Raw genomic sequence first — 17,027 nt, forward strand, 5'->3', positions numbered from 1 at the left:
TGAATGGTGATCCCTTTACCTTTACATGGGGTCTCTCCCTGGTTGCGAGAGGCTGCTTTAGCAGAAACGGGTCAGCTGGCTCTTTTAAGATTCCAAGTACTCCCAGGCTGCTGATTCTTATTGTAATAACCTTGCGACCAGGGCATTAACCGTGGTTAATGCAGCCTCAGTAGGAATGGCGTTACCACTAATAATTGCCTGTCAGGAACCAAGTTGAAGGTGAGGTATAGTCAGATGAGCACTAGAAACCAAAACCAGCCCTAGCAGAAATATTCAAACCAGTTCCACAATGCAGGAGGACACCCCTTGAATGCAATCAGTGGGCCTTTTTGGGGTCTTGACAGCCCATTCTGCTTTCAAGGCAGCCCATTAACGTGCAGCCCACTGGGGGAATGTCAGAGTGGCAGAACGGCCAAACAGACCCTGCTTGCAGCAAAGGATACGATGATTCACAGTGACTAACACCTCGGCAGAATTCGCTAAAAGCAATTCATTTACTCTCACCCACGAAAAACAAATCAATAAGCTGACCCCTCTGTGCCCGCTTCATGCCCCTGCCACTGAGCTTCGAGTGCAGGCAAACAGCTGCGCCTCGTGCAAGCCCACAGACATTCTGATTGGCTGCTGCCTGCACCAATCGTATCCCTCATCATTCTGTACTGGCTGCTAATTAACATAGTCCCCAGTGCTGACGGAACCGTCTTTCCGTAGATAAATGACAGATATTATAACTATCCGGTACAGTGACACTAATTTAGCATCCGTTGAAAGATGCCTTTGATCCTGGGAGGATCGACTCAGACTCCCTTCAACTGTTGGTAAATTAGTGTCATTGAACCAGATAGTGATATCTGTCATTCTTCTTCGAAAAAACTGTTCAGTTAGGGAGCTATGTTAATAACCTTAGTGGTGTACGTATCTCACTTAGACCAGTGCACAACCCATTGAGCTAGATTCTCTGATCTTAAAACTCTAGCTGTCCCACACGTCATCCACACAGTGAAAGCTCTAAATGCTCCCTTGAGCCCTACCTGACACTTGCAGCCACAGCAGAGGAGCCTGTCTTGCTACCAATGCTTAATTTATTAAAAAAATAAGTGCTCTCGTCAGAAGGCCACTTCAGCTTGCACCACACATTGCCCCTGCCATGCTGTCAATGATACTAAAAAAACGAACAATTGATGGACAGAATGTAGAACAATGTCATACATTCACCCCAGTGCAGAGATCTGGGCCTACATCCATCGTTTTTTTGCTCCCCATGCCATTCAATTTTGAACCCAGCCATATGCAAATCAGTCTTGAACCTGCGCCCAATGGGAACAGTCCAGCCTGAACTACCAGGCCAGGCCCTCCCTGGACTGGAAACAAGCATCCTAAGACTGGTTTCGGTGTTTCACCCCTCATCAGCCAGGATAGGTTAACTCCAGTGGCATGGAGTGCACGGGTCCAACGTCTGGGCATGCCCGTCCCACTCGGGGTGACAAATGCAAAAAGAACAATTGATGAACAATATGCAGAACAATGTCATACATTGACCCCAGTGCAGAGATCTGGGCCTAAATCAATATTTTTTTGCTCCCCATGCCATTCAAGTTTGAACCCAGCCATATGCAAATCAGTCTTGACCCTGAGCCTAAGGGGAACAGTCCAGCCAGAACTCCCAGGCCAGGTCCTTCCTGGACTAGAAAGAAGCATCCTAGGACCGGTTTCTGGGTTTCACCCCTCATCAGCCAGGATAGCTTGACATGGAGAGCACTGGGCCCACGTCTGGGCATCCACTTGGGGTGACAAATGCAAAAATTATAGTAACAACACAACCACTAACCATCAAACACCTACAAGTGTGACAAATCAGACTATTTCAGGGCTGCAGAGCTATAAGAACGCCTTGGACGACAGATAATAGTCATTTTTAATGCATATTGAATTAATGATTACCTGTTGTTGTGGTCATCTCTAAATTAGCCAGACTGCGCCAACTCGTGGCAGACTGTCACAAGTGCCGGTGTTGACAATTAAGTGCCGGTGCCGAGCACCGGAAACCACTGGTTCAAATTAAGCACTGCTTGCTACTCATCATAGTGGGAAGGCTTTAAGCAACTGGACCAGCAAGAGCAGCTTTGCCAAAGCGATGAACTCTGTAATGTGTGAATAACAGGCTTGCCTTATGATTTCAGGTCATGTGGAAGATCGTACTGCAGTCTTGTTCTGTTTTAATCTAGTTCTTATGTGCAAGTGGTTCAATTGCGGTGAATCAGACCTACCTTTCCCAGAATGCATTGTAGTTCATCTGTTTCTTTTTCAAAACATATTATTTCATCTGTTTAGTCCAATTGGTTTAAGTCATGAATTCCCCGGAATGGAACATTATCTTCCAGATGTTATTGGGTCATCTGATAACCCACAGTGGCTAGGTTTCCCAGGTCCATGCGTGATGTGCTTCTCCAGCCCCTTTTCTTTTACTTTGAATTCGGATACTTGTCGTCCTGTTTTATAATGGCATAAACAGTACTACACATCCCAGAATCCAAAGAAAAAACCTGGACTGGACCAGCACATCATGCATAGACCTGGGAAATTTAGTGGGAGTGGTAACCTTAGCAGAACTCTCAAGTCTCCCCAGTTCATGCACGCGTAGCCCTAATTTTACAATAGGATTGGGATCACCCAGACTACAAATCACAGATTGCAAAGAACGGAGCCTGGACTGCATACCTGCCAACTCACACGGTGCCACAGTGTGACACACAGTATCGACTCCCATCACACATTCTACCACTGAGGAGCTGCTATCACATGGTGGCAGGGAAAACAAGCTGATAACCACTGTAAATAGTGGGTTTCCACCTCGTTTACTGAGGCTTTGAACTGCCGACGTCCATTAAGGGGTGTGAAACGCCCCAGGACATCGGCAACAGCCTTAGCAAGGTTGTTATTTTGGTGGGGGGAGGAGGGAGCTAGAGGGCAGGTTGGGGTTCAAAAGTGCCTCGTGGGTACTCCTCACATGAGGCCCTGCCCCTTTCAAGGCTCTGTCCCCTTCTCATGCGGTGAGATTGTTCTTCAAGTTGGCAAGCATGGGACTGGATGAGCAGCTCACGCATAGAACTCAGAAACACAATAGCTCTGTCTTAGGAATACTACTAACGTCGTAGTTTCTGTCTGCCACTCAAGATTCCTACCGCTTAGAAAATCGCATCAAGAGGTTATATCTGTGAACCACCTGCGCTGGAGACGGAAGACATATCCGAATAAGGGGAGGGGAGGATGGAGTGGAAATAACAGAATGTCATCAGAGATGTTTACGCTGCAACAGGTATTGTTGATGTATGCAATGTCACCGATGGTTGAGACAATGATTACTGCCATATATGTATGCCATGTGATTATATTATGTCCTGAATTTCGTGATAATAAAAAAGTTTTTTAAAAATAAAGAAAATCACATCAAACACCAGATCATCACTCCCCAAGATCTCCGAGTCAAGGTGATCACCTCACTCCAGTTCACTGCTGACAATGTCTCCAGTCTTGGTCTTTTCACTTCCAAATCATTGTTTCTAAGTGAGTTAGATTACCTAGATCAATGAAAGCAAAACTAGACTACAGCACCCAGAATGCATTAGATTATCATAACAAAGTCCAGGACTGGAAAGAGTGTTCCTAATGACCTGAAGGGAGGTGGTCTGGGTTAGCTCAAAATGATGCAGTCTTGCCCTTCATCTCTTTGGTAATTCTTACAAATCAGAGCAAATTGTGAATCTTTTTAGTCACCTGACCCTTTTACAGTGATACGTGCTCTTTTGGCATAAACCATGCTAAATACTTAAGGTTTTTAAAAGAGGATTTGGAAATTAATAATAAAAAAAGAAAGAAATAAAATTCAAAAAACAGTTACCCGCAAAAAATAACATATAACAAGAAAAGGAACAGGAAACACAGGAATCAGCTTAGACGTTTATGCAAAATAGCTTTGAAAGCAATGCATGGCAAGCCAAAGCTCAGGGACATCTTTGGATTTAATATGAGTCATAAACGTCTCCAACATTTCAATTTTCTGAGCAATTACAACATTTTCACTTCCAAGCATGACTGAAGCCATGGCAGAGACAGATCTGTCAGCTTGTAAATTAATTTTGCGGTGCGAGGAGGGGGCAGGGCCTTGGAGGGGGCAGGGCGCCATGCCAAGACCTACCTGAAAGGCTCTCTCCACCACTCCCTGTCCCCTAAAAAAATATGAAGGGTCACCGTGGTTGTCACCGATGTCCTGCATTATTTTCACACCCCTTAATGGACCTCAGCTGCTTACTGCCTCCAAACACATGCTGGAAAGCCACTTTGTACTGTAATTTCCGGCTTGTCTTTCCTGCCATTGTGTGATTTTGACTCTTTACTGGATGACCGTGTGAAGGGCACTGAAATCGGGTGTCTTAATTAAAATAACATAACTTACCTGACCACCGGCGCCCACCACGTTGAGCTCTTCCAGTCTTTTTCTGGGCACCAGCTGCCAGAGTGCACTGCGGCCAATCCTGACGCTGCTTGAAGGCATCGCCAGGATTGGCCTGAGCGCCGCCAACTCGCGCTCCCAGGCAGACTGGGAGCCCGTGCCTGCTCTCTCCAGCCCCAGCAACACAGCTAGTGCTGGAGATCGTTCCATTGCGCATGAGGGTTTGGCCGGCCCGAGACTACCGGCCAAACCGTCATGCCCACTGTAACTGTGCCCACCACTACCCAACCAACAGTGTCATCCCCCCTGGATCTGCCCTCAAGACTCGTAAGAGTGCTGCGGGATAGTCCGGGGGATTAAAATAAAACGATAATAAAACAGATTTAAACCCAGTTTTATTATCATTTCATTTGAGGGTGGTGACGGAAAGGGGGGGTGGCCTTCCTCCGCCGGATGTATGACGATGCAACGCAAACAAACACAACGCACACCATTACATCGCATTCCTCACACCGCACGCACCGTTACATCGCATGCATTCACCACGCAAACCATACCATCGCACTGCGCCCTCACATGCATGCAAAAGACCTTTACAAAGCACACAAAGACCACGCATTCTATCACATCGCAAAATTCTCCCTAACGGCCACCCAAACACAGTACAACGCCCTGAGACTTCCCTCAACCCTAAGACGTAAACAGTAAAAACAGTAGCATACATTAACATTAACCCTAATACCTAAAACACTACGACTCCTAACCCTAAGCCCTAAGCCCTAACTCCAAAGCCTAAAACACTCCCATATTCGACTCTTAACCCTAAGCCCTAACCCTAAAGCCTAAAACACTACCATATACGACTCCTAACCCTAAGCCCTAACCCTAAAGCCTAAAACACTACCATATACGACTCCTAACCCTAAGCCCTAACCCTAAAGCCTAAACACTACCATATACGGCTCCTATTCCTAAGCCCTAACCCTAAAGCCTAAACACTACCAAATCCGACTCCTAACCCTGAGCCCTAACCCTAAAGCCTAAAACACTACCATATCCTACTATTAACCCTAAGCCCTAAAGCCTAAAACCCTCCCCTCCACTACACTCCCCATAACTACCCCAAACCCTATCCTTACCTGTCTCTCGTCGTGGTTCCAGCGTTGTCTCCCCGCCGTCCGTGTCCCGGCGCCTGCGTTGTAAAAGCTCCCGCAATCTAATGGTGCCCGCAATGTAACGTCGTGCGTAGTGAACGCATGTGTCATAACGTCGCATGCGTTGTGACGGCACGTGACGTAAACGCATGCGATGTGACGAATGCGTTGGGATGGTCGTTCGCCTCCTCCGCCCTAATGGAGGGATCGCCGCTGAGTCTGCTTCCCCTTTTCCACTTTCCCTTAAGCCCTCTTATGCCCTGCTTCTCAGATGTCTTTTTTTCATGACATAACTGCGTGATTGTTGGGAAATTTGAAGATCAAACCCCGCCAATCTTACTGACCAATCTACGCCTCGCCGCCATTGCTTTGAAGATGAACAACGCCATTTCCACTGACTCAAATGTGACTTCAGTGGAGACACCTGCTGCACCCGAACCCATCGTGTGTGCATTCCCACCAGATCAAAGGAGAGCCGTGGTTGCTTCTCTTCAGATGCCCCTGGGGCACCTCTTTTTTTTCCTTGAAACAAAGTAATCGAAGGAACAACTGCTCTTCCTCAAAGCATATGGAAGCAGAAGTAAATACATTTATTTGCCGCTCTACAATTGCAGGCGAGATTCATACTACTCTGTGCAAGAGTCTACTGTCTGGGGGAAAATGTAAATAAATGTGTTTAACTCAAAAAAGTCGCATGTGGTATCATACTTCTTGCTGGTCTCTTGCCCTTCTACACCCCTCCCCCCCACAAAAAAATCTGTTTCTGTCCCATGTACAGCTTTACGCACGTCTTTTCATTCAAGATGCTATACCCTTGGTACAGTGCTCCATTGATTTGCTGCTAGGTTCACACCATATATTTGCACCACATCATGAACCCCCCGTCCCCAACTTTAGCACATTGAGAGGTGGTGGTCCCACTGGGCAATCTGTCTGACATAAAACTTTAACATTTAGAGTATGTTTACTTTAATTTTGATTGGAGACACTGGTGAGAAAACCATGACAAAGCAGGGGGAGGAAATAAAAAGGCAACAAGTGATCACAAAATATAATAAGGAAAGGAAAGATGGATGGAGACATAGTTGAATGCATAAATGGGTGAAAGGATGGGTGGAAAGAGATGGGTGACTGAATTGGTGGATAGTGAATTGAAGGGATGGCTCTGTGGATAAGGGGTGGCTGGATGAGTGAAACAATGAGGACAAAGATGGAATGATGAAAGAAGGATGGATTAATGTAAGGCTGATGGATAGATAGACGTAAGGATGATGATGGATAGAAAGAAGTAAGGATAATGGGTGGATGAAAGAAATATGGATTATGGGGAGGAAGACAGATGAATAGGAGTACGGATGCATGGAGGGGTGGATGGAGAGCAGGATGGATGTTTACGATTGATGGATAGGTGGATAAAGAGAAGAAAGGGTGAAGAAAAGAAGGATGGATGAATGGATGGATGGATGGATGAATGAATTCACTGAGGATGCAGGTGTAAAAGGCACAATTTAGCCACTGTGTTTTTGGGATTTTCTCGGGAAAGCCGCCAAATGAGTGTTGGGTTTGCTCTACTCACTCAGGGGCAGATTTACATTCCCTGGCGCATCCCTGCAAATCAGCAGGGATGCGCCAGGGAAGATGCGTCATGCAAATTTGCCCTTGCGCCACTGCAGATGCGCCGCATTTACAATGCGGTGCATCGTGGTGCAAGGACAAGCAGACGTGTGACGCATCTGCTGGCATAAGGTTGGCGCAGTGCTGAAGTTGTGTTGCAAGAGCGACCCAACTCCAGCACTGTTCCAACCTGCCCTATCCCTAACATGGTGAGTCACGCCTTATGCCTGCTTGAAGCAGGCATAAGGATTTGACGCACCAGCGTCGGAAAAGTGACTGCGTGAAATCTTGTAGATTTCACTGCGTCACTTTTCTGAGGCTTTTTCCGATGTAACGCCCACCCTGCATACATTAAACCTGACTCGGGTTTAATGTGGCGCAGAGCTTTACAACGTGACGCATCTCCCTAGATGCGTCACGTTGTAAATCTGTCACAGCATGGTGCTAGCTTTGTGCCGCCGTCGCGTCACAAAAGTGACGCAACGGTGGCGCAAAAGTGGCGCATGGGTTTGTAAATCTGCCCCTCAGTGTCATTTGGGCTAGAGTTCAAAGTGGGACGTATTTTTTATTTCGGGCTACTCCCTTGCTTGTAGCCATGCAGGTCACAAATCGATGCCTGTAATTATGATTTTGCCACGAAGTGCAGGAGGCCAAGCCTGTAAAAATAAGGTAAGATGGGTTGCATTGAAGTATATGAGGCCAGTGATCACTGATCAGAAGAGTGAGATTCCACTGACGTTGATGATATCAGTGACAATAAGGGTGAGGCTTAATCGAATTGTCAGAGGGAAGTTATAAGGAGCAGTCAAAGCTCCACCGAAGCATATGAGATGGGTATCAAAGGACGGGTGAGGCTCCACTGAAGTACACAAGGCCAATGAAATAAATCGATGAACCTCGTGGAAGTATTTTGAGGCCAGTGGTGAAGAATAGAGGAGGCACAATTGAATTGAATGATGCTAGGGATGAGGAATGGGTGAGGCTCCATTGATGTGTATGAGACCAGCTATGAAGAATGAGTGAGTCTGTTTTCAAGTTCAAGAAGTCAATAAGGGGTAAGGTCAGACTCCAATGAAGTGTATGAGTCCCATGATGAAGAATGTGTAAGCATCTACTGAGTTGCATGAGGCTAGTGATCATTAATGGGTGAGGCTTCATTGATAGACATTAGGCCAGCAATGGAGAATCAGAGAGGATCGTTTCACGAACACAAGTCCAGTGACGAGGAAGAGTGAACTTCATTGAAGTATATAAAGCCAGTGATGGGGATGGTTGACTTCTTTTAAGTCATTGATGCCCGCAATGAGTAGTGACACAGGCACCACTGAAGTATAAGATTGCAGCAATGTGGAAAGAGGCCCCTATCGAGTGTCTGAGCTCAGCCATGTGCAATGGGTGGGCTCTACTGATGGGTATAAGGCCACTGGTGAGGAAAGATTGAGGCTCCATAGAAGAATTTGAGTCTAGTGATGAAGAATGGGTGAAGCTCTACTGAACCGTATTTATTCCACTTATGAAGAATGAGTGATTCACATATTGTGTGTAGCGCCAGTGTTGAAAAATGGACGAGGCTCTTCTAAAGTGTATGCGGCCAGTAATGAGGGGATCGGGTGAGGTTCATTGAGTTGTATGAAACCAGTGACAACAAATGGATGATGCTCCTCTGAGCTTTTGATGTGAATATACTTGAGGTTTCATTCAATTTATGTGTCGAGTGACGAAGAACTGTCAAGGCTCCATTCAAGTTTATGAGGCCAGTAATTGAAGCGTACCAAGCCAGCGAAGAGGTATGGGTAATTATACTAGGTGAAACTCCGTTCGAAGTTTATGAGACCAGAAACGAGGAATGGGTGAGGCTTCATTCTTGTGCACAAAACAAGTGATGAGGAACGGCTGAGGCTTAAAGAGTTGGTGAGGCTCCAGTGAGGCATGTGAAGCAGCTGATGTGGAAGGGCAGAGTTTCCACTGAGGTGTATGAAATGAGTGATAAGGAATGGGTGATGGTGGAGGAATTGGGGAAGCTTCATTGAGCTGTGTGAAGCCAGTGATGAGGAACAGATGAGGCTTGATTGAAGCGTGAGAGGAATGACAAAGAATTGGTGAGCTCCCATACAAGTATATGAGATCAGTGATGAGGGCCGGGTGAGCCGCAGTAAAATGTCTGAAGCAGGGATGGGTGATTTCTTGAAGCATATGTGACCAGTGACGAGGAATGAATGAGGCCCCTTTGTAGGCTATGAGGTTGGTGATAAGGAATGGATAAACCTTGACTGAAGCACATGAAATGGGTTAAGAGGAAAAGGTATGGCTCTATTGATAAATAGGAGGTCGTTGAAGAGTAATGAATGAAACACCATTGATTAGGTGAGTTATGATGAAGATGTGATTCCTCATTGACATTTATGGAGGCCAGAAATGAGAAATGGATGAGGCGCTACTGAAGCATATGAGGCCGGTGATGAAGGAGGAGTGAGGTTCTTTTGAGGGATAAGGGGCTAGTGATGATCAATGGATGATGCTCCTTTGAACCATATGATGCCAGTAATAACGAATGGGAGAGGCCCAAATTCAGCAATATGAGGTCAGTGTTGAGGGACGGCTGAGGCTCCACTGAAGTATAGGAGGCTAGTGAAGAAGAATGATTGAGTCTCTATTTGATTGTAAGACACTATTGATGAGGAATGGTGGAAGCTCCATTCATGTGTATGTGGCCAGTGATGAGAAACGGATGAGACGCCATTCGTTGTGTATGAGGCCAGTGATGATGGAATCATGAGGCTCAAATGACGTTGATGAGGTCAGTAGAGAAGAATAGTTGATATTCTGTTTAATTGTAAGATGCCACTGATGAGGAGTGATAGAAGCTCCATTCTTGGCTATTGAGGTTGAGATGAAAAATTGATGAGGTTTTATGGAAGTGTAGGAATTCACTGATGAGGAATGGGTGAAACTCCATTTAAGCGTCTGAGGCCAGTGATGATGAATCGGTGAGACTCCATTCAACTACATAAAGTCAGTGATGGTGGAAGAGTGGCCTTCATTGAAGTATATAAAACCAGTGATGGGGAAAGTTTACTTCGTTGAAGTGTAAGGGGTCAGTGATGAGGAATCAGCAGGAGTCCACTGCTGAGTATAAAGTCAATAGAGACAAGGGTGAGACCAGTGAAGGGATGATAGATGTGTGAGATTCTGCTAAAGCAAATGAAGACTGTGGTGAGGAATGCCCAAGACTTCACTGGGATGAGTCTGAGGCCATCGATGGAGAATGGGGGAAGCACTATTGAAGCCGATGAGAGCAGTGAAGAGGAAAGTTGAGCCTCATTCAAGTTTGAGACAAGCTATGAGGAAAGGGTGCTGCTGTACTGTTGTGTTTAAGGCCAGCTATGAGGAAAGGGTGCTACTCCTCTGACGTGTTTAAGGCCAGTTCTGAGGAAATGGTGCTTCTCTACTGAAGTGTATAAGGACAGTTATGAGGAAAGGAGGCTGCTCCACTGAAGTGTATAGGGCCAGTGACGAGGAAAGGGTGCTGCTCCACTGAATTGTATACAACCAGTTACGAGGAATGGGTGCTGCTCCACTGAGATGTATGAGGCCAGTTACAAGGAAAGGGTGCTGCTCCACTGAATTGTATAAGGCCAGTTCCGAGGAAAGGGTGCTGCTCCACTGAGATGTATGAGGCCAGTTACAAGGAAAGGCTGCTGCTCCACTGACGTGTACTAAGGCCAGTTATGAGGAATGGGTGCTGCTTTTTTTAGATGTATAAGGCCAGTTATGAAGAAAGGGTGCTGCTCCACTGAGGTGTTTAAGGCCAGTTATGAAGAAAGAGTGCTCCTCCACTGACGAGTATTAGGCCAGTTCCGAAGAATGGTTGCTGCTCCACTGAAGTGTATAGGGCCAGGTGGGAGAAATGGGTGCTGCTCCACTGCTACTCCACTAAAGTGTATAAGACCAGTTACGCGGACAGGGTACTGCTCAGTGATCAGTTATGAGAAATGCATGTTGCTTCAATGAAGTGTATAACGCCAGTTATAAAGAAAGGGTGCTTCTCCACTGATCAGTATTAGGTCAGTTATGAGGAATGAGTGAAGTTCCACTGACGTGTATAAGGCCAGTTACGAGGAAAGGGTGCTGCTCCAGTGACGTGCAAGAGGCTAGTTATGTGGAATGGGTGCTGCTCCATTGATGTGTCTGAGGCCAGTTTCGAGGAAAGTGTGCTGTTCCTCTGACGAGCATTAGGCCAGTTCCGAGGAAAGGGTGCTGCACCACTGACATGTATGAGGCCAGTTACGAGGGAAGAGTGCTGCTCCACTGACGTGTATAAGATGAGTTAAAAGGGATGGGTGCTGCTCTACTGAAGTGTATAAGGCCAGTTATGAGGAATGGGTGCTGCTCCACTGAATTGTATAAGGCCAGTTCCGAGGAAAGGGTGCTGCACCACTGACATGTATGACGCCAGTTACGAGGGAAGAGTGCTGCTCCACTGACGTGTATAAGATGAGTTAAAAGGGATGGGTGATGCTCTACTGAAGTGTATAAGTCCAGTGATGAGGGAAGAGTGCTGCTCCACTGAGATGTATGAGGCCAGTTACAAGGAAAGGCTGCTGCTCCACTGACGTGTACTAAGGCCAGTTATGAGGAATGGGTGCTGCTTTTTTTTAGATGTATAAGGCCAGTTATGAAGAAAGGGTGCTGCTCCACTGAGGTGTATAAGGCCAGTTATGAAGAAAGAGTGCTTCTCCACTGACGAGTATTAGGCCAGTTCCGAAGAATGGTTGCTGCTCCACTGAATTATATAAGGCCAGTGACAAGGATAGGGTGCTGAATCACTGACATGTATGAGGCCAGTTACGAGGAAAGGGTGCTGTTCCACTGACGTTTATAAGACGAGTTAAAAGGAATGGGCGCTGCTTCTCGGATGTGTTTAAGTCTCGTTACGAGAGGGTGCTGCTCCATTAACATGTATAGGACAGTTAAGAGGAAAGGGTGCTGCTCCAATTAATTGTATAAGGCCAGTTATGAAGAAAAGGTGCTTCTCCACTGACGAGTATTAGGCCAGTTATGAGGAATGGGTGCTGATCCACTGAAGTGTATAAGGCCAGTGACGAGGAAAGGGTGCTGCTCCACTGAATTGTAGGGGTGGGCGGAATTTGCGAAATTCACTTTCGCAAATTATCGCGAAAATGTTAATCTCCGCAAACATGCGGAAATATCGCGAAGATGCGGAAGTTTTTTTCCGCCCGTTCGTGGTATTTTCTGTGTGGTCGCGGCTCGCAAACTTACCCATGCAGTTGCTCGCGGGCGAGGCCATCTTGTTTTCACTTGTCTCGCGGTGCATGATCGCGAGAAGAAAGACGTGATCGCGCGACGAATGACGTTACTGCGGGCGCGAACTGTCGCGAGACAGCGCAAATGGCTACCAACAATCCAACAACTCGTGGAGAACGCAACCGGATCAGGAAAACTTGTCGGCGAACGCGGGGATTCAGGTAAGGCGATCGCGCGCACGCGAGAATGTATTATTTTACAGCGCGAGCAAGCAAAACATTTCCGGTAAAATGCGGATTGCGGAAATTTTGACATTTTCGCGCTCTCCGCGGAACACGAAAATGTCAAATTATCGCAATTTCCGTGAGCGGAACAGAATTTTAGCCCAGGCCTACTGAATTGTATAAGGCCAGTTATGAAGAAAGGGTGCTTCTCCACTGACAAGTAGTAGGCCAGTTATGAGGAATGGGTGCTTCTCCACTGAAGTGTATAAGGCCAGTTACGAGGAAAGGGTGTGGCTCCACTGACATGTATGAGGCCAGTTACGAGGAAAGGGTGCTGCTCCACTGATGTGTATAAAACGAGTTAAAAGGAATGGATGCTGCGTCTCTGAAGTGTATAGGGCTTGTTACGAGGAGAGGGTAGTTCTCCACTAACATCTATACGTCAATTATTAGGAAAGGGTGCTGCTCCAATGAATTGTATGAGGACAGTTATGAAGAAAAGGTGCTTCTCCACTGATGAGAATTAGGCCACTTATGAGGAATGGGTGCTGCTACACTGAAGTGTATATGGCCAGTGACGAGGAAAGGGTGCGGCCCCAATGAATTGTATAGGGCCAGTTATGAAGAAAACATGCGTCTCCACTGATGAGTATTAGGCCAGTTATGAGGAATGGGTGCTGCTCCACTGAAGTGTATAAGGACAGTGACGAGGAAAGGGTGCTGCACCAATTAATTGTATGAGGCCAGTTATGAAGAAAGGGTGTATTTGGCCAGTTATGAGGACTGGGTGGTGCTCCACTGAAGTGTATAAGGCCAGTGACAAGGAAAGGGTGTGGCTCTATTGAAGTGTATAAGGCCAGCTAGGAAGGAAGGGTGCCTCTCCACTGATGAGTAGTAGGCCAGTTTAGAGGAATAGGTGCTGCTCCACTGATTTGTATAAGACCAGTGACGAGGAAAGGGTGCTGCTCCACTGACGTGTATAAGATGAGTTAAAAGGGTGCGGCTCCATTGAAGTGTATAAGGCCAGCTAGGAAGGAAGGGTGCCTCTCCACTGATGAGTAGTAGGCCAGTTTAGAGGAATAGGTGCTGCTCCACTGATTTGTATAAGGCCAGTGACGAGGAAAGGGTGCTGCTCCACTGACGTGTATAAGATGAGTTAAAAGGAATGGGTGCTGCTTCACTGAAGTGTATAAGGCCAGTTATGAAGAAAGGGTGTATTTGGCCAGTTATGAGGACTGGGTGGTGCTCCACTGAAGTGTATAAGGCCAGTGACGAGGAGAGGGTGCTGCTCCACTAACATGTATACTTCAGTTATGAGGAAAGGGCGCTGCTCCAATGAATTGTATAAGGCCAGTTATCAAGAAAAGGTGCTTCACCACTGATGAGTATAAGGCCAGTTATGAGGAATGGGTGGTGCTCCACTAAAGTGTATAAGGCCAGTGACGAGGAAAGGGTGCTGTTCCAATTAATTGAATAACGCCAGTTTTGAAGAAAGGGTGCTTCTCCACTGACGAGTATAAGGCCAGTTATGAGGAATGGGTGCTGCTCCACTTAAGTGTATAAGGCCAGTTACGAGGAAAGGGTGTGGCGCCACTGAATTGTATAAGGCCAGTGACGAGGAAAGGGTGCTTCACCACTGACCTGTACGAGGCCAGTTACAAGGAAAGGGTGCTGCTCCACTGACGTGTATAAGACGAGTTAAACGTAATGGGTGCTGCTTCTCGGAAGTGTATAAGGCTTGTTACGAGGAGAGGGTGGGGCTCCACTAGCATCTCTAGGTCAGTTATGAATAAAGGGTGCTGCTCCAATAAATTGTATAAGGCCAGTTATAAAGAAAAGTGCTTCTCCACTGACGAGTATTAGGCCAGTTATGAGGAATGGGTGGTGCTCCACTGAAGCGTATTCAGCCAGTTACAAGGAAAGGTTGCAGCTCCAATGAATTGTATAAGGCCAGTTATGAAGAAAAGGTGCTTCTTCACTGACGAGTATTAGCCCAGTTATGAGGAATGGGTGAAGCTCCATTGAGATCTATGAGGCCATCGGTGAAGAATGGGTGAAGCTCCGTTGACGCCACGAGAACATTAAGGAGGAACATCGGACCCCATTCGACTCACGAGGCCAGTGTTGAGGAGTGGATCAAACTCCACTGGAATTTATGAGAAAAGTGAAGTAAGAACTTGTGAGAAGCCATTGAAGTGAAAGACCAAAGCCTTCATGGAATGAGAATTCAAGGACACAGTGGTGTCAGCAGGCAGCATGAGGCTTGTGTCCATCGGGAACTTCACTGAACTCTTCCCACTTTTCCCATCTGCTGATCCTTGTATGATTCTAAGCATTCCCTAAAACAAGAGGTGAACTCCTCCAACTGACTCATCCCCAGCTCTACTGACTGCTAAACATGAATCATGTCACTGACTCCCGTGAATACTTTCCGGCCTTTCAACGAAGCCCACTTGTCAGGAAATCTTTCCATTATCATTCCAGTCCTCTCTTTGATGATAAAAATGCCCTGGGTTCCGTGCTGGAGGGAGGGGGATTGGGGAGGTGGGGGGCTCAATCTTCCTTGCCTTCTGAAATATCTGTATTGGAGGTTGGAGGGTTCGGTGGGTAAGGGTCGACGAATCCTGCTCTGGGGTGACGTCACTTGGCATGGTCTGGGAGGTAATTTCTTCTCCCAGGCAGTAAGAAAAAACATATTACATTTTGTATGGGTTCTCTTTCGAGGGATCAGATGCCGGGCGTTGCTTTTTAACTGGAAAGCGAGTCGAGGGGCTACTTTTAAAGTGCGCAGATGTGCACTGTACACACATATGTACTCCCGCGACAGACGTGCACGGAGGCTCACTCACTGGTCTGGCCTGGAAGTCCCTTGGTGACGTCAGCGTTTATGAACATGTTAAAATGTATGTACCTAGATAGGGGGCTTATAAGTATATATGTATGTAACGTGCCATAACACGGGCAGAATAGTAAACTCTTTATCAGACTAAAGCGCCAGGCTGGCAGCCATTTCAAGCATAAATGAACCAGGAATGTTTGTGGAATTTCGCCTGAATTATTCATAAACCTGAATTAATCGTGCACTTCCATGAATTATTCATGCATTATCATGAATTATTCATGAACAAGTCATGAAAAATCAAGTATTATTCATGCAGCAGAACGGCTGGGTGCTGGCAGACCCATCTCCGTGTGCAGCACCAGCGCTGGAACCCAAAGCTGGCCACGGTGAGTGGGGCAAGGAAACAGGGAGGACAGTGGGCATCGAATGCCTCCTGGGCAGGGGCTTCTGCTGCGGTCTGCAGACGAGAGAGCAGGGTAGAGATCCGGCGTTGAAGGCCTCGGCGAAGAGAGCTGCTAGTGATTTTGAGATGAGCTGGACAGTGACTGAATGAAGGTCACACCTGTGCCAGCTGTTGGGGTCCCGGGACGAAGGAGGGGGACATGGTTCGGGATTACAAGGCCTCCGGAGGATGGTTGCTGGCATCTCTGTACCCTGGCGCAGGCAGACCAGGCGTCGAAGGGCTCTGCGGGGACTCAATGGTGGTAGTTCAGGGCGGAGGTGCGGTGCTGAACAGGGCACAGACGTGACAGTGAATGACGTCATGGGGACTCGAGCTCAGTGTTGGCAGCTCAGGGCGAAGGTGCGGCAAAGGGCATGTTCTGAAGGGCGCTCCATGGGCTGAGGAGTACCGTGGGCATCCCGGGGTAGAGATCATGCCACCCGGGTTCTTGATGAGAAGTGGTCTTGGCTGCAGGCGAGTGGATGTGGCTGAGATCATGTTGTCGATAGTGATCCAAGTGTGTAAAAATGTTTAGGAAGTGTGATCTTGAGGGCAAAGGAAGGGGCGGGGCACTGTGGGCGGAGTTAGTGGATATGGGGGCGGTGCCAGAAGGGTACCTACAAAGTGCTGAGCATGTCATCGGACTTTCATTTTCAGGCAGGGCTTTAAGTGGGCCGGGTCCTGTTTCGGCACCTGCTTTTTAGAATTGACGGTTCGTCAATTCTCAAACGCAGGTGCAGGTGCCGAAACTGATCCCTTACGGGCTCTCCATTTTTGCCGTAAGGGTGGGAAAAAAAGTTTAACTCTGCGATCGTACCATCCGCCACTACTTTTGATGTAGATTCAAAGAGACTTTTTTTCAGTATTATTATATAGGCAAACTTGGAGCAAACATTCATGTTTCTTTTGAATCACAGGATGTTGTGCCACATCAGGTTCAAACCTGCTTTCTCAGCTCGAGTGTCGGCTGCTCTAGCCTTAAGCCCAGGGCTTTAAATGGGATGAAAAAGCTACAGGGTCTCTCAAAGGGGCTTAT

At 47.1% G+C, this 17,027-nt stretch overlaps 1 protein-coding gene across 1 annotated transcript in view; it reads left to right on the forward strand.

Moving 5' to 3' along the window:
* Positions 1-15,850: 15,850 nt before the first annotated feature.
* The window catches only part of LOC146812608 (uncharacterized), a 180,231-nt gene continuing 179,054 nt past the window's right edge, over positions 15,851-17,027 (forward strand). The window contains exon 1 of the mRNA XM_085614610.1: positions 15,851-15,935. Within this exon, the coding sequence (XP_085470736.1) occupies positions 15,860-15,935 (76 nt within the window). The 5' untranslated portion in view covers positions 15,851-15,859. The remainder of the gene's footprint in view (positions 15,936-17,027) is intronic.

This window comes from Triturus cristatus, chromosome 7, assembly GCF_964204655.1.
Source record: "Triturus cristatus chromosome 7, aTriCri1.1, whole genome shotgun sequence".
Taxonomy (NCBI): Eukaryota; Metazoa; Chordata; class Amphibia; order Caudata; family Salamandridae; genus Triturus; species Triturus cristatus.